This window comes from Etheostoma spectabile, chromosome 3 (assembly GCF_008692095.1).
Source record: "Etheostoma spectabile isolate EspeVRDwgs_2016 chromosome 3, UIUC_Espe_1.0, whole genome shotgun sequence".
NCBI classification, from domain to species: Eukaryota; Metazoa; Chordata; class Actinopteri; order Perciformes; family Percidae; genus Etheostoma; species Etheostoma spectabile.
The window spans coordinates 12,967,528-12,980,467 of record NC_045735.1 but is presented as its reverse complement, the minus strand read 5'-3'; the positions used below and the strand labels follow the sequence as shown (position 1 = coordinate 12,980,467).

At 39.1% G+C, this 12,940-nt stretch overlaps 1 protein-coding gene across 1 annotated transcript in view; it reads right to left on the bottom strand.

The window, feature by feature from the left end:
• scn4ba (sodium channel, voltage-gated, type IV, beta a) overlaps nucleotides 1-12,940 on the bottom strand; it is a 19,334-nt gene that overhangs the window by 4,927 nt on the left and 1,467 nt on the right. Inside the window, exons 2-5 of the mRNA XM_032509701.1 lie at nucleotides 2,857-3,020; nucleotides 2,398-2,617; nucleotides 2,078-2,207; nucleotides 1-1,204 (exon numbers count right to left, since the gene is read on the bottom strand). The exon at nucleotides 1-1,204 is cut by the window's left edge and continues 4,927 nt beyond it. Of these exons, the coding sequence (XP_032365592.1) occupies nucleotides 1,114-1,204; nucleotides 2,078-2,207; nucleotides 2,398-2,617; nucleotides 2,857-3,020 (605 nt within the window). The 3' untranslated portion in view covers nucleotides 1-1,113. The remainder of the gene's footprint in view (nucleotides 1,205-2,077; nucleotides 2,208-2,397; nucleotides 2,618-2,856; nucleotides 3,021-12,940) is intronic.

Sequence of the window (12,940 nt, the reverse complement as noted above, 5' to 3'; positions counted from 1 at the left end):
TCACCTTTTGGTATTGCCTCAGCTCGCTTGGAACCTTGAGGTGAAAAAAAAAAGTTCCCCTTTTACAGGTACCAGGGACGTTTTTTCATAATGGAAAACCCAAAAAGGTGAGTAGAGTCATGGCGAATTAATTAGGGACCATGTAATGGAAGAATGCCACAAAAGGTCAGGAAGAAAATTACTTCAAAAACGTCTAGCAAACTGACATGTTTACTAGTAGAATAAAGCGTGAAACATGTTATATCGATCCTACATTTGGTACCTGATTTCACACGCAGTGTTAAAAGATGTATGTATTGGTTTTAATTAGAACAAATTCAAACAAAGATCGTAAAAGGTTGGCTCACATTGATGAAATGTAGCACTTTCACCCAGGAGACCAGGTTTTATGTCCCATTTGAAATAAAAGTGAACGGCGAGTTTTTTTTTTTTTTTTACTTTACAGAACAAACTGAAGTACGTCATGTTCTGTGTCACATGCACAACTGGAAGTTAAGAAACGTAAGAGATGACTCTAACCCAAACCACAATCTTTTTCTAAACCTGACCAAGTAGTTTTTGTTACCTAAACGCAATCAAAACTACGACCGCTTGACAATGTTAACCACGTGTTGTAAAGATGGACTATTAGGTTCTGTCGTTTAGAACAGAACACAATAGTCCATGTTTACAACACTATAGTGTTGTATGGTTTGGAGGTAAGAGCAATAATAACTCTTAGGAATCATAGTTAGTAACTGAGGATATGCTTTTCTTTCTTTCTTTTCTAAGATGATGTAAAGAGGGTATGGAAACCACAAGCATATATAATTGGAGGCAGAGATCACTAAATTGACTCTCTACTGTAGGCAAGAAGTGTTAGTTTTCAGAGCATATTTCGAAACCGGAGGCTGCACACTGTAACAAATGGGCTGCCATGTAGGTGAAAAAGTGATCCAGGCCTATGCACATTCCACACTTCCCAAATCTCAAGCATGATTTAAAATATACATTTACATGTTGGGTTAGTTAGCCACTAGTAAGATAAAACAGTCCACTGATAACAGCATTTTCTCTGAGCGTGTACATTTGTCTAACATATATACAAACATACGAACATACTTTGCATTTTGCTCATGCCTTTGGTGTCCCTTTGTTGTCTGCTTTGGCTCCTGAAAGTCCATTTTCTGTGTTGTCATTCCCTGAGCTCACCAGGCACTCTTTGCTGCAGGGGACAGATAAACCAAAGGTTAAGATGTACACCCACAGAGGGAGGAGGTGTATACTATAGGAGTGATAAGGGCTATATATACATCTGCAGGGATTTTACCTAGCCTAACCCTCACAGCCCCAAATAATAATCTTACGTTAGACACAAATTGGAAAACTCTAATATGGTTTTTCAGTTAATTGAATGCTCAGAAGAACTCATTTAAACCTGAGAGCCTAATGCCTCTTGCCAATCTTGTAAACTTTTGAATATACGTACTGTATGTATCATGCTTAATAAAGAGATGTTTTGAAACTCACTACTGACGTAACAATTGTTTTATTTGTGAGAAGACAAAATAGAGATTCCATTTGTCACTGCAGCTGCAGTCACTAAGCAGCTCAACATAATTTGTATCTGACGAGTGTGTACACCTGTGTGAGTTACAAATTGTCGCATTTGAAATGGCTGCAATGTCCCGTTAACATAGACAACTATAGTTTAGTCTTATGCAGTTAAGACGACGTGTGATGACAAAGTTTAAACTAGGAACTCATTTTTTTCATCAAAACACAGTCCTAGTCAGTACATGCATTGTCAAATCAAGACATTATTTCATCTTTAGTCTTGTTATAGTCGGTCATGATGTTATACTATATTATTTTGTTTAATTTTTGTAACAAAATGTAAAAAGGGGACATTTTAGTCATTATCTGGGCATTGTCTGAAAAAGGTAATACAGCAATTGATTACCACATTCGAGTACTGGCAGTAATATATTTCATAAGAAGACTGATACTATCTATAATCAACTACAGCATATTCTGTATTTCTTTGTAACTTCCCCTCAGTATTCTGTGTTATTAGCATAATCAGTGATGTACTCACTTCTTCTCATCATCCTTCAGCAGGAAGTGAACAACCAAGGCCTTTATCACCATGACAATGATAACTAAGCCAATGACTCCACCCAGCACTGAGACAATGATGACTGTCAAAGTATTGTCAACCTCCCTCACTAAAAAAGAGGGAGAGAGAAAGTCATTGTGAGGGAGAAAAAGTGAGATGAGACAACAGCAAGTGAGATGCTCTGCTTTATTAATCTTTCAGAAGGTGCAAGCACTTATAAGCAGGTATATTTTAAAGTTAGTTGTTTCTGTGTGCCGGGTGTATGGAACTGCATGCATGAATGGGTGCATTTCACATACTTTGGTCCACCACTATAAGAGTGTAGATAGCACTGTGGTTGCGGTTCTTCTCTTTTGGGTTCCTGGCAAAACAGATGTACTCTCCCTCATCTTCAAAGGTGATGTTCCACAGCAGGATGGAGATGTTGTTGCTTTTTGAGGAGCCAACAAACTCCACACGCTCATGATACACACTGACCTTGGGCTCCACATCTTCATTAGGAATCACCGCTTCACAATACTACACAAACACACGTGTATGTACTTAGATACACAGAGATGAGTTGTCAGAGTGGTATTTCCATATGCACACTGATCTGCATTAGCATGTGTGAACTAAAAATGTATCCAAGGCATGAATCACATAAAATGTCAGTGTATTGTTTGTACAGAGTAAGTCCATGCTGCTTTAGTATTGTTTGTGTGTGTGTGTGTGTGTGTGTGTGTGTGTGTTTGTGTGCGTGTGTGTGTGTGGTGTACCTTGTTCATGGTCCCATTGTCATTATAGTGCCAGCTGAAGTAGAGGTTTTTGATGCCAATACAGGAGGAGTAGGTGCAGGGCAGCAGGACTGTAGAGCCATTCATTGCTTCAAGTTGAGACACTTTACCTGTGGAGACCTCCAATCCACCAACACTCCATACACCTGAATCAAGGGAGAAAGGAAAGGTTAAGGAGAAAATAAAAAACCCTGGTATTGATAAACATAATAAAATACAGATATAAAACAAATTAAAACTATTAAAAACAATACAGCACATGTACAGTACAGACCAAAAATAACACACTCTAGTTAGAAGTAGGGCAAATCATAGTTCAGGTTACTTTGCTTTCAAACTTTTTTTTTAGAGAAAAAAATGACATTGAGAGATAAAGTAATGTCTGTTTGCTTGTTAGCCGGGACAAGCTAGGATTACAATAAAAGATAAGTGCAACTGATGAGTAGTGGCATTAAGAAGTTAAGTAGCTTATAAGTAAAGCTAATGAGATGACAGATTTTACATGCTCTGTAAAAAGTGTTTGGGATCTCTTAAGTCAAAACTCAACTGCAACTTATGGCTGATATGGGTTTTACAGAATAGTCGACAATTCAAATATTCAACCAAAACTACTAAATACAAGAATTATTCTCAAATATTCTTGTATCTGTGGTTTTAACATGGTACTGTAATGAAGTTGTGGCAACGTATTTTGTTATTTGTTGTCAGTCGGATTGGTGTTTCATAAATTTGGAAAGTTCAGCTGAGTTCTGAGAAGGCAGTAGACTGGAAATAAGTCTGGCATCGAGTATTGAAAGTCGCCCATCTCGAGGGGTGGCACCAAGCGTGCATTTGAAAATCTCACTGCATGCAATTGGATAACATTACGACCATCACACATGGGGTGACATATCCAGAGCTCCATTTTCTTAGCTACCTGCGGAGCTAACTGGTAGATTAAACTGTTATCATCTGTTTAGCTTGCTTCTGGCCCGCCTACATCAGATACACCAATGTGATTGGTGCAGCTTGGCCACAAGGGTATGGTTAATGAGCAGCATTACTTGATGCCAGAGTAACTCGCTGAGCAAATTTAAATTGTGCTATAACGAGAATTCAGTATTTCCAGGGCAAGAAGTCAAGGGCATTTCACTAAAAAAGGATGAGTGCATGTCTAGTATAAAGACAGCGAGGACTTCTGGCTTAACGATCTATGGAGTAGGATGCAACTTTTGGGGCTCCTGCAATTAAATTCATTTCATTGGCACCTTTTCATGTTATATTTCTTGGAGTAATTTATATCTAACACTTCATCTTTGACGTTTGCTGAGCAAAATGCCCGCGAAACCCAAAACAAGCTGCGCTTCAGCGGCCTGCTCCACACGTTACATCCTCGCCTTGTAGTGATCCCTCCACCCATTGCGACAGTGCTGCAATGCCCACCATACCCCCTACCCCCACCAACTTTGATACTTTAGGCACCAGCTACTGTATGATACGTTCACTTTCGGCTTAGGTTTGGCAGTTGCTGCAGACCAGTTAACCTCCTCCTGCCTCCCCATGTCCTTTTTCACAATTACCAAGTCATTTCACAATGCCAGTGTAGAGAGGAATGTGGAAAACATGTTGCTGATGCAGTGAACCACAGTGAGGTCCCCCGGCCCAGGTGCATCATAAAAGGCCTCAGCTGGCTCAGTTTAGCCTTTTGCGGGTCCCTTGTGGTGGTTCTCTGCTGAAGGTGGTGAGTAGGGTCCCCATTTTAGTCTTTCCTGGTGATTTAAAGTTGTCCTCAACTAACATGTGCCTTTTGTGTTTTAGGTTCAGATGTTGCTGTTCTGCTTTACTTTGTTTTATGTTAGGGTTGTCTTTTTGTTTCTTTAGTTTATTAATTAAGTTTGTTTACTTTTAAGATATTTCTGTTAATTTGCTTGATTGTTTCATTGTTCAGTAACAGGGTTTTTGTTTTTGTTAATTTTTGATTCTGTGTTTCAGGAGTGTCTCTTTTGTCCTCTTGCTTTTTTGGTGTGGCCTGGGTGTTTTCAGGTGGGTGGCTAGGCACCGTGTTGGAACTTCGCTTCTGTTACATGCAAGTAGGCCTTGGGATTTTTTAGTGCATGTTTTATTGTAGTGTTTGTAGTGTTGCCCTCCCGGACTAGGGAGACGGGGTATTCTTTCCCGCAGTCTTCCCCCACTGAAGCACCAGCACACTGATTTGAGTTTATTAGATGTATTTCATTATACTTGTGGTGTTGTTATATTTTTTAGCTTTTTAGATAATTGTTGTCAATAAAAAACGTGTGTTTTGCCTACTGTCTCTGCCTCATCAGTTTCGACCCTGTGTAGTAATGAGAATTCAGTTTTCATATCCTGGGGTACACGTCCCAAGGTGGCGTTGTTGGTTCCTAAGTTAGTTCCTCCCCTTAGTTATCTTTAGTCCCCACCCCTCATTAAATATCCAAATCGTCGCCACACTGAGGACAAAATGTCACTGGATTTGGGGGGAATTTGAAGACAATAAACCCAAGACTTGAATGAGGTCTGATGGTTATTGTGATCAGAGTTTAAAATGTGTTGCACATCCATGAATACTTTTGAACATGTACTCTTTAATATATATTGCTGTGCTATTTGCTAGATATTCTTTTTGTATATATAATATGATACACATCTAAATGTAAATTTTGAGTTAAACTGTCTCTATTTTTGCTCAGTAATTTCCTTCGGTGCATTCACTGCTCCTGTATGCACAAGGTGACCAGACTGTGTGTACTTAGGTGCGTAACTGGCAAACAAACAAGCCAACAGAGACAGCGAGACAGAAATGCTTCTACATCAAAACAAATTATTACAAAATATTATTGGTTTCATGTGACAGTTTTTCATAAAGCAGAAAAGACATCACGTTGAAGTAACTCATTGCCAAAAGAGACAGCTTATCTTGTATTGATATTTGGGCCTTGCAGGGCCAGGTATCTTGCTTTTGCAGTGACAGCTGGTGTAATTCTCAGATTGTTGTGCTCTCACACACTTGGGGCCTATTTATAAACGCTGTTCTACACACTGACCTGCACAGGATCACGTTGCACTTGGACATGGTGCAAACTGTGTTAGAGTGCATGTATGCTTATTTTTTTGTGAAGGACTTATCTATTTAAGGATTTTGCACTGGATGCTTTGCAGCTCTGTGAAGCAAATTGGGTTGTAGTATCTCAACACCACCAAAGTTGAACCAGATGTTGGAATGCAGCCATTAAATGTAAAGGACTAAAAGACGTTTATCTTAGTAAAAGGGGCCTCTGGTCTTCCTGGGGGCATCTGGACAATTATGATTTGTACCTGTGTTTGTTACGCTAGCTGTGGGGCCCCTAACATGAACTTTTCACCGCATGTCTTCCACGAGGACCCTATATAGACCATGATGAAGAATCTGGGAGCCAGAGTGTTATATTGGCAGAGACACTCTCCTAACTTTTGCAGAGCTTGTATTGCTACTGAATTCTTTGATATAATAAACCTTTTAATAATCAAGAAACAGTGTCAAGCGGATCCCTAGCAACACATCATCCAGCATTGCTGTTCAGACACCACAGTGTGTTAAATGTTCTGGGCACACTGTGATCCGTTGGGGCGCCCACTTTGCTCTGACATTCTACAATAGCCAATTTGAAGTTTCTGTGAATAGGTGCCGTCAGGTCCATTAAGTCAAGAAAACAATGGAGACAATAAAAAGCTTTAAGAAATTGTTTTGAATATTTACAAATCAAATTGGGCGGTGTGGCTTTGTTCAGAGGAGTCCCCTGACCTTTCATGAGAGCAGAAAGTCAGGGGACAGCAGTAGCAGCATTAGGGGATGCTCACACAGTTTAAGACTGAGAGAACTAAACTATTCCCACATATAAACAGAGCGTAGGAACAATGCCACGTTATACACAAATGGTAGAGCAAGAGAGGAGGTTGGTAGCATAGACGCGAGCAGCAAGCAGGTAGGAAGCAAACTAAAGAAGCTTTAAGTAGAGTGCACTGTTTGAGTGTAGTCTTTTAGCAGCGATGGGATTTGACCAGCTGATGCGCTGATGCAGATCTGCTGTTGCAGTTCAGCTGATGCAACCGTGTTGATGGCCAATAGCGGTTTGCAGCGTCTTGACAACTTGGCCTGCCAGTACTGACTCTCAATTTGTCCAATACCAAGTGCAAATGTCAACCTATGATTATTCTCTTTGTCTAATATATAGATTTGGCACATTAAAAGCAGATTAGGACAGTAATATGTTTTAAATATGCACACATTTAGTGATCTACAGGAAAATGATCACAAGTGGTGAACAGACCCCAGGTCTCAGCAATGAACTGTACTGTACATGAATTTAATTCACCTTTTTAATAACTGTTTGGCCTGTCAAGTTGTCATCATTCAAGACAGACTCCAATATATAATTCACAGTATCAAATGGTGGTACTGTACCTCCTGTCAGGTTCATGTGGCAAGTTTAAAATCTCTGAATGTTGCCCTTAGTATGTAATTTAACACTAAAGCTACTTCATTGTGTATGGTTTGGGTGTACTTGTTTAGTTTTTTGAACTTGCTCTTTTGTCTTCTCAGTCTCACCCCTTTCCTCTTGTCTTTTAACATCCAATATTTTTACCTCTTCTCTGTAATAATCTTGACTCATCTTGACTCCTCTATTTTCAGTTGCAACTCAGGCCATTTGGGTTCTCCGTGTTCTTAACTGTTTCTGGTTTTGCTCTTTTTTAATTGGCTCTCACGATTCTTTTTGTTGAAGCACTCGGCACTTTCTCTGTCACTCTTTTCTTTCTGAATATTTCTGTTTTACTGTTCTCAGAACCTTTTCCTCAGGGACGCTATAACGCTATATAAGACGCTATATAAGTATTGTAGAATGAGAGATGTTGGGAGCTTGTCTGCGTATACTCGTCTTTTTTTCTGTTGTGGGACTGGTGGAATCAATGGCAACATTGAGTTTTGAAATGTTTTCAGTGTCTGGTTGCTTATCTAAATCCTTGGCTTGCCTTTTAAACTCTGTTAAGCAGGTTAATAAATAATATTGTACAATGTGTCAATATTTACTAGTACAATGCCATATAGCTATATTTTAAACAAAGTGCCCAATAGGAAATAATTGTGCAGAGGAAAACAAGGGTGAATCTCTCTCCTACATGGAAGCATGATGATCTTTCACATATCCGAGAGGAGTGTCCCCCACTCGTGCCTAGAAATAGATTCAACACCTCCCTCCCTCCTTCTCTCTTCCCCATGCTCTTCTTTTTAAAATCTTTTCCGTTTGTCCCGACAAGACCCACAGATTTACAAGGTGAAGCAATGCACTATGCCGGTCCTGTTGTGTATGTGTGGTATATGCATGGGAACTGTGTATGTGTGTGTGTGTGTGTGTGTGTGTGTGTGTGTGTGTGTGTGTGCGTGGAGTACTGGAATGTGTAATATTTTTAGCTCCAACTATCACATATCTCTTTGTCCCAGTTGGGAATCATCAATATCTGAATCACTGACGGGGGGAAAAAACAACTGAGTGAGTGTGTGTGTGTGTGTGTGTGTCCTTGACAGACTGTCGAGGTGAGATTATTATATATATTTTTTAAGTAGGCCACAGATGGAAGGGTTAATGTATTTCTGAGTGAACCCATAGAGAATTTACAAAGGAAACCATTACCTCTGAGAAAGACATGGAGACAGAAGTGATGGGAAGGGTGAGAGAGAAGGGAGGGAGTGAACAGGAGGAGAATAGAGGAGAGTGATGAATGGGGGAGCAGGGGTATGCAGTGTGGTGCAAGTGATGGAAGGGGTCAGTTGGGATGTATAGGGAAGAGGTGTGAGATGTCCTATCCAAGGTGAATGAGTGACAGCAGGGCAGAGAATTAGAACAGCAGCTATGTCACTAAATTATCAGTGGCCATGGCTGGGTGCACACAGTTAAACACTTATGTAATATGATAGCCATGCAAACAAGTAACAACATACAGTACAATTATCACATAAAGCCAACTTCTGATGCAATGTTGGTAATTGCTGTGTTTTAACCTGTGCTGCTCTGCACCTGTAATCAACATTTCTGTAAATGTGCCAGTGTTAGCCAGTCGTCTATTTTTTAACTGAAGTCCTAGTCACATAGCATGCATGTCTTTATGGTGAGAGGAAACCGAGCACCCGGAGGAAACCCACACAAACACGGGGAGAACATGCAAACTCCACACAGACACATCCTGTCAGGACCGGGGATCAGTGATCAAACTTTACGTGATGTGATGCAGAAGTACTAACTGAGCCACCATGCTGCTGTTTGTTGTCAACACTTGTTTATTCTCTACAACAGGTGTTTGAATCCCTTGTGCAAACATATGGCACCATAGACTAAGGTGTCCGAAAGTGAAGGGGATGGAAGTGGTTTATTGCCAGGGTGGAAGTAACAGTTAGTCTTTTACTCTGTGTTTTTTTTTTTGTTCTTTTTGGATTACACAGATTTAAATTTGGTCCGTGAAGTAATCAGTCTTCTGGGTTGTGTCTTTTATAATGAGGGCTTGTAATGTCAGTGACATTTCTATGTGAGTAATGAGTGATACTTTGAGGATGAATAATATAATTCTAATGGTGTAATCTAGGTCTTTAGATGGAACGAACCTGAGAGCAAGTTACTCTCATGTTTCACGTATCATATGATTATGTATCAAAAGTGTACATTATTACAATAGTAAATTTATTGTTAAGTATTTAAGAAGGCAGTACTTTAGGTCTATTTGAATACCCTAAGACTTTAAGCTTATTTTCCCTTGATTACACATCTGATTTAATTTGATTGGGGTTTGGTTTCAGTTGTGTTTTCCCTGGCTTCATTCTCTGTTGTCAAAGGCCCTTGAGAGAGATTGCTGAAATGTTTGGCAAAGATTATAGAAATCTACGAGAGAAATTAAAAAAAGAGAAACAGTTGTGTGTTTCTATTCCGGCCATGACCTTTCAACAGATGTGTAATGTGCATAACATATACAAAATAGAATATAGAACATTGGTAAATACTTTGTTGTTCTTTTTATAGATGAGTATAGACTATACTTATCTACAAAAAAACAACACAGTTTTCAAGACCAAGATGTCTATATCCTGGACAGAGAGGATAGGTGGTTTGAAAGCGGCGTCAAGGAGGCATAATTTGAGAGACATAATTTGTCTTCAGCCTACAACATGTTTCTGAAAAACATTCCCAGGCGCTTTAAAGATACACCATCCTGCTCCACCTATTACGTGTGTGTGTGTGTGTGGGGGGGGAATCATTTGAAGCTTGAACACCATCTTCTCTGGCAACACAAGAGACTACATCTTAGCAGTCATGTGACTTCATGTCATGAGATCATCTGACTGCCTTGTGTATTAAGACCAGAAGTACTTCCTGTGTACACTAAACATCTGATGAAGGTGTTTGGATGAACACTAAAACGTCTTGTATTTTCCATTTTTATTCCAGTGTTTTTGAGTTAAAGCTTTGTTGAAATAGACAATAAATGTCGAGTAATTTAATGTTAGAGAACGTAGATGGACAATGCTGCCACAAATGAGATGGGGATAGACATGAAAGATACATTTGATCATCACTACATAGTGGACATCATAATTAAGGGTTAAACTGAAGACCTGCAAAGACTGGAATGGCAATACCTTAACTCATGAATTATTTGACTGACACCCCAAGATGGCTGAAACAAAATGAGTTTTGTCCAAGGTCTTTAGGAGGTCAACAAAAAAATGAGGTAATGACGGTGATTGATTGATGATAGGGAAGGGACCAATGGCTACTGCTAGGACCTGGATTGTTCTTAAATCAAAAGTTTTAGATATATAACACTGTATTGGACTGTGTTCCTGTAATAAAACACCGTGAGCACACAAGAAATTGTTAACTTTCAATTCGGTCACCAAACCATAGTTGTTAATACCCATTTATTGCCCAGACTGTGTTTGCCCTCCACAGTTTCATAAGGAACCTTGACAACGAGAGCACAACACTCTTTTTTGTGTGATCAAATTAAGAGCACAATGGTCTTCCTAGATCTCCAGCCTCTTTATCTTGCTCTCAAAGTGAACTGTGAACTTAAACTGATTTACCAGGCCTCGTTAGAACAAACAACAAATACCCCATGGGTGAAGCAACAAGATAGACGCTTGTAACTTATATAACCAAAGATAATATAGTGGTCAAAACTACTTTTTGATAACATATTGGTTAATATTGCAGTAGCTTTAAACATCCTGTCATTGCATGAGGTGGAGCCAGATCTTGGTTGGCTTTATTCTGTATTGTTTGAGGTAAACAATATGAGCAGTAAGGTGTTTAGCAGCAATAGTTAGTAACAAATGTACTGGCTAGTTTAAATCTTTGTCATTTTAAGGCTGTATAGCCACTGCTGTTTTGCCTGCCCAATAAAAAGCTGCCATTTTGTGCGGATGTGGATCCCTATGAGACCCAGACCCCATTTGCTAGTATTGCTAAGGGTATTGTGTTTCTTTTTGGGTAGCATGATTTACCTCAGCATTCTGACGTTTTTGTGTGTTGTGGTGGACTGTGGGTGCCGCTTCCCTTCACCTCATGCAGTATGGTGGTGTTTATGTGATAACTGTGTGAACACGTTCAACTCAGCCTTATTAAGTGGTTTTACTGTGTGTATGTGGATTGGGTGGCAGCCCACCAGTGTGGTTGTGTCCTGGGAATTCTGGTAGCACCCAGGTAAACCCTTCCTGCGTGTCAGAGGCTGATGTGCTTTAACAGGTGTGCCTCTACTCTTTTAACGTTTGTGGCCTACTTGCAATTTCTTCCCTTTAGCTTACTTGACATCTTCCTTTAGCATCTTGTTTCTATTCATCATTGCACTGTTTTATATATAGTATTGAATAACACCGCCAATAACCTGATTTTTAATATTGCTGTTCAATGAAATTCCTTTCCAGTAAAAAGCTAAATTATCTGTATTTTATCATTTGTGGAGAACTTATAGCAATATTTAATTAGTTAGTTGCCTCAGTTACATTACCTACCCATACTAGTTATTCAAATTATAATACTTTACAGATATTGGATCATAGAGGAACTCTATTGAATTACATGCTAAGACTGACAGGAGCAGAGGTTGTCTTTTCCATTTGGGTATAGAGTTACAAGCATGCAAGCCACCTTTAATGGTTCTAATTTATACACATACATACACCGTATACTCATCTAACTGCTTATAATATGTCAGCATAAACTAAAATTGTGATCTTCAACTAATCCCCCATAATCAACTTAGTATTTGTCTCATAGTTTGTATAATGATTTCTGAATGAAAACAAAATAATGCTACATATTCTTGAATGTATGATGCTTTATTAACCAACATTTCAAGACAAGTTGACATTTCACCACAATTGTCCTACTCATCCTTAATAAAGCATTATGTCAAAATGTTATATGTAAAATGGCACTTAAATGACAAGCTGATGTTGGATGTTGCCCATTTTTAAATGTTTATCACTAATGTTTATATTGCAAACTCATTTTTCATCATGTCATCTCATGACAGATGCTTATGAAGAGGATCAGTCATCTCTTATGTAAGACTTATCTTGACCAAAGTGCAAAGATTTCTTCATAATGGACAACATAAACTGTGTGAATGTTACCAGTAACAGCATATTAGTGGACCATTTAGTTGGTAAATTCCCCACAAAAGAAGTCAATATGAAAGGAAACAATTATAGTAGGGATTATAATAGGGATGATTGGGTGTAGAATGGACTATCAGAATATCAGCATAATATGAAATATAATAATTTGATTTAGCTACTAAATACAATTTTAAAACTAAAATTAAGTTCTAGCTAGGTTTTGGTTCTTGTTGTTGTGCTTCATGGCTCAAGTGTGAACTGTGAGTTTCAAAACAAGAGAGCTGGGAAGGAATTTCGGGATGTGGTGGCACCATTGGGTGCTAAAACTAAATCAGGGAATGTATGAGCAAAAGCACAGATCACCACTGCACCAATACGTCACTACTAGTAATACTGCACACACACACACACACACACACACAC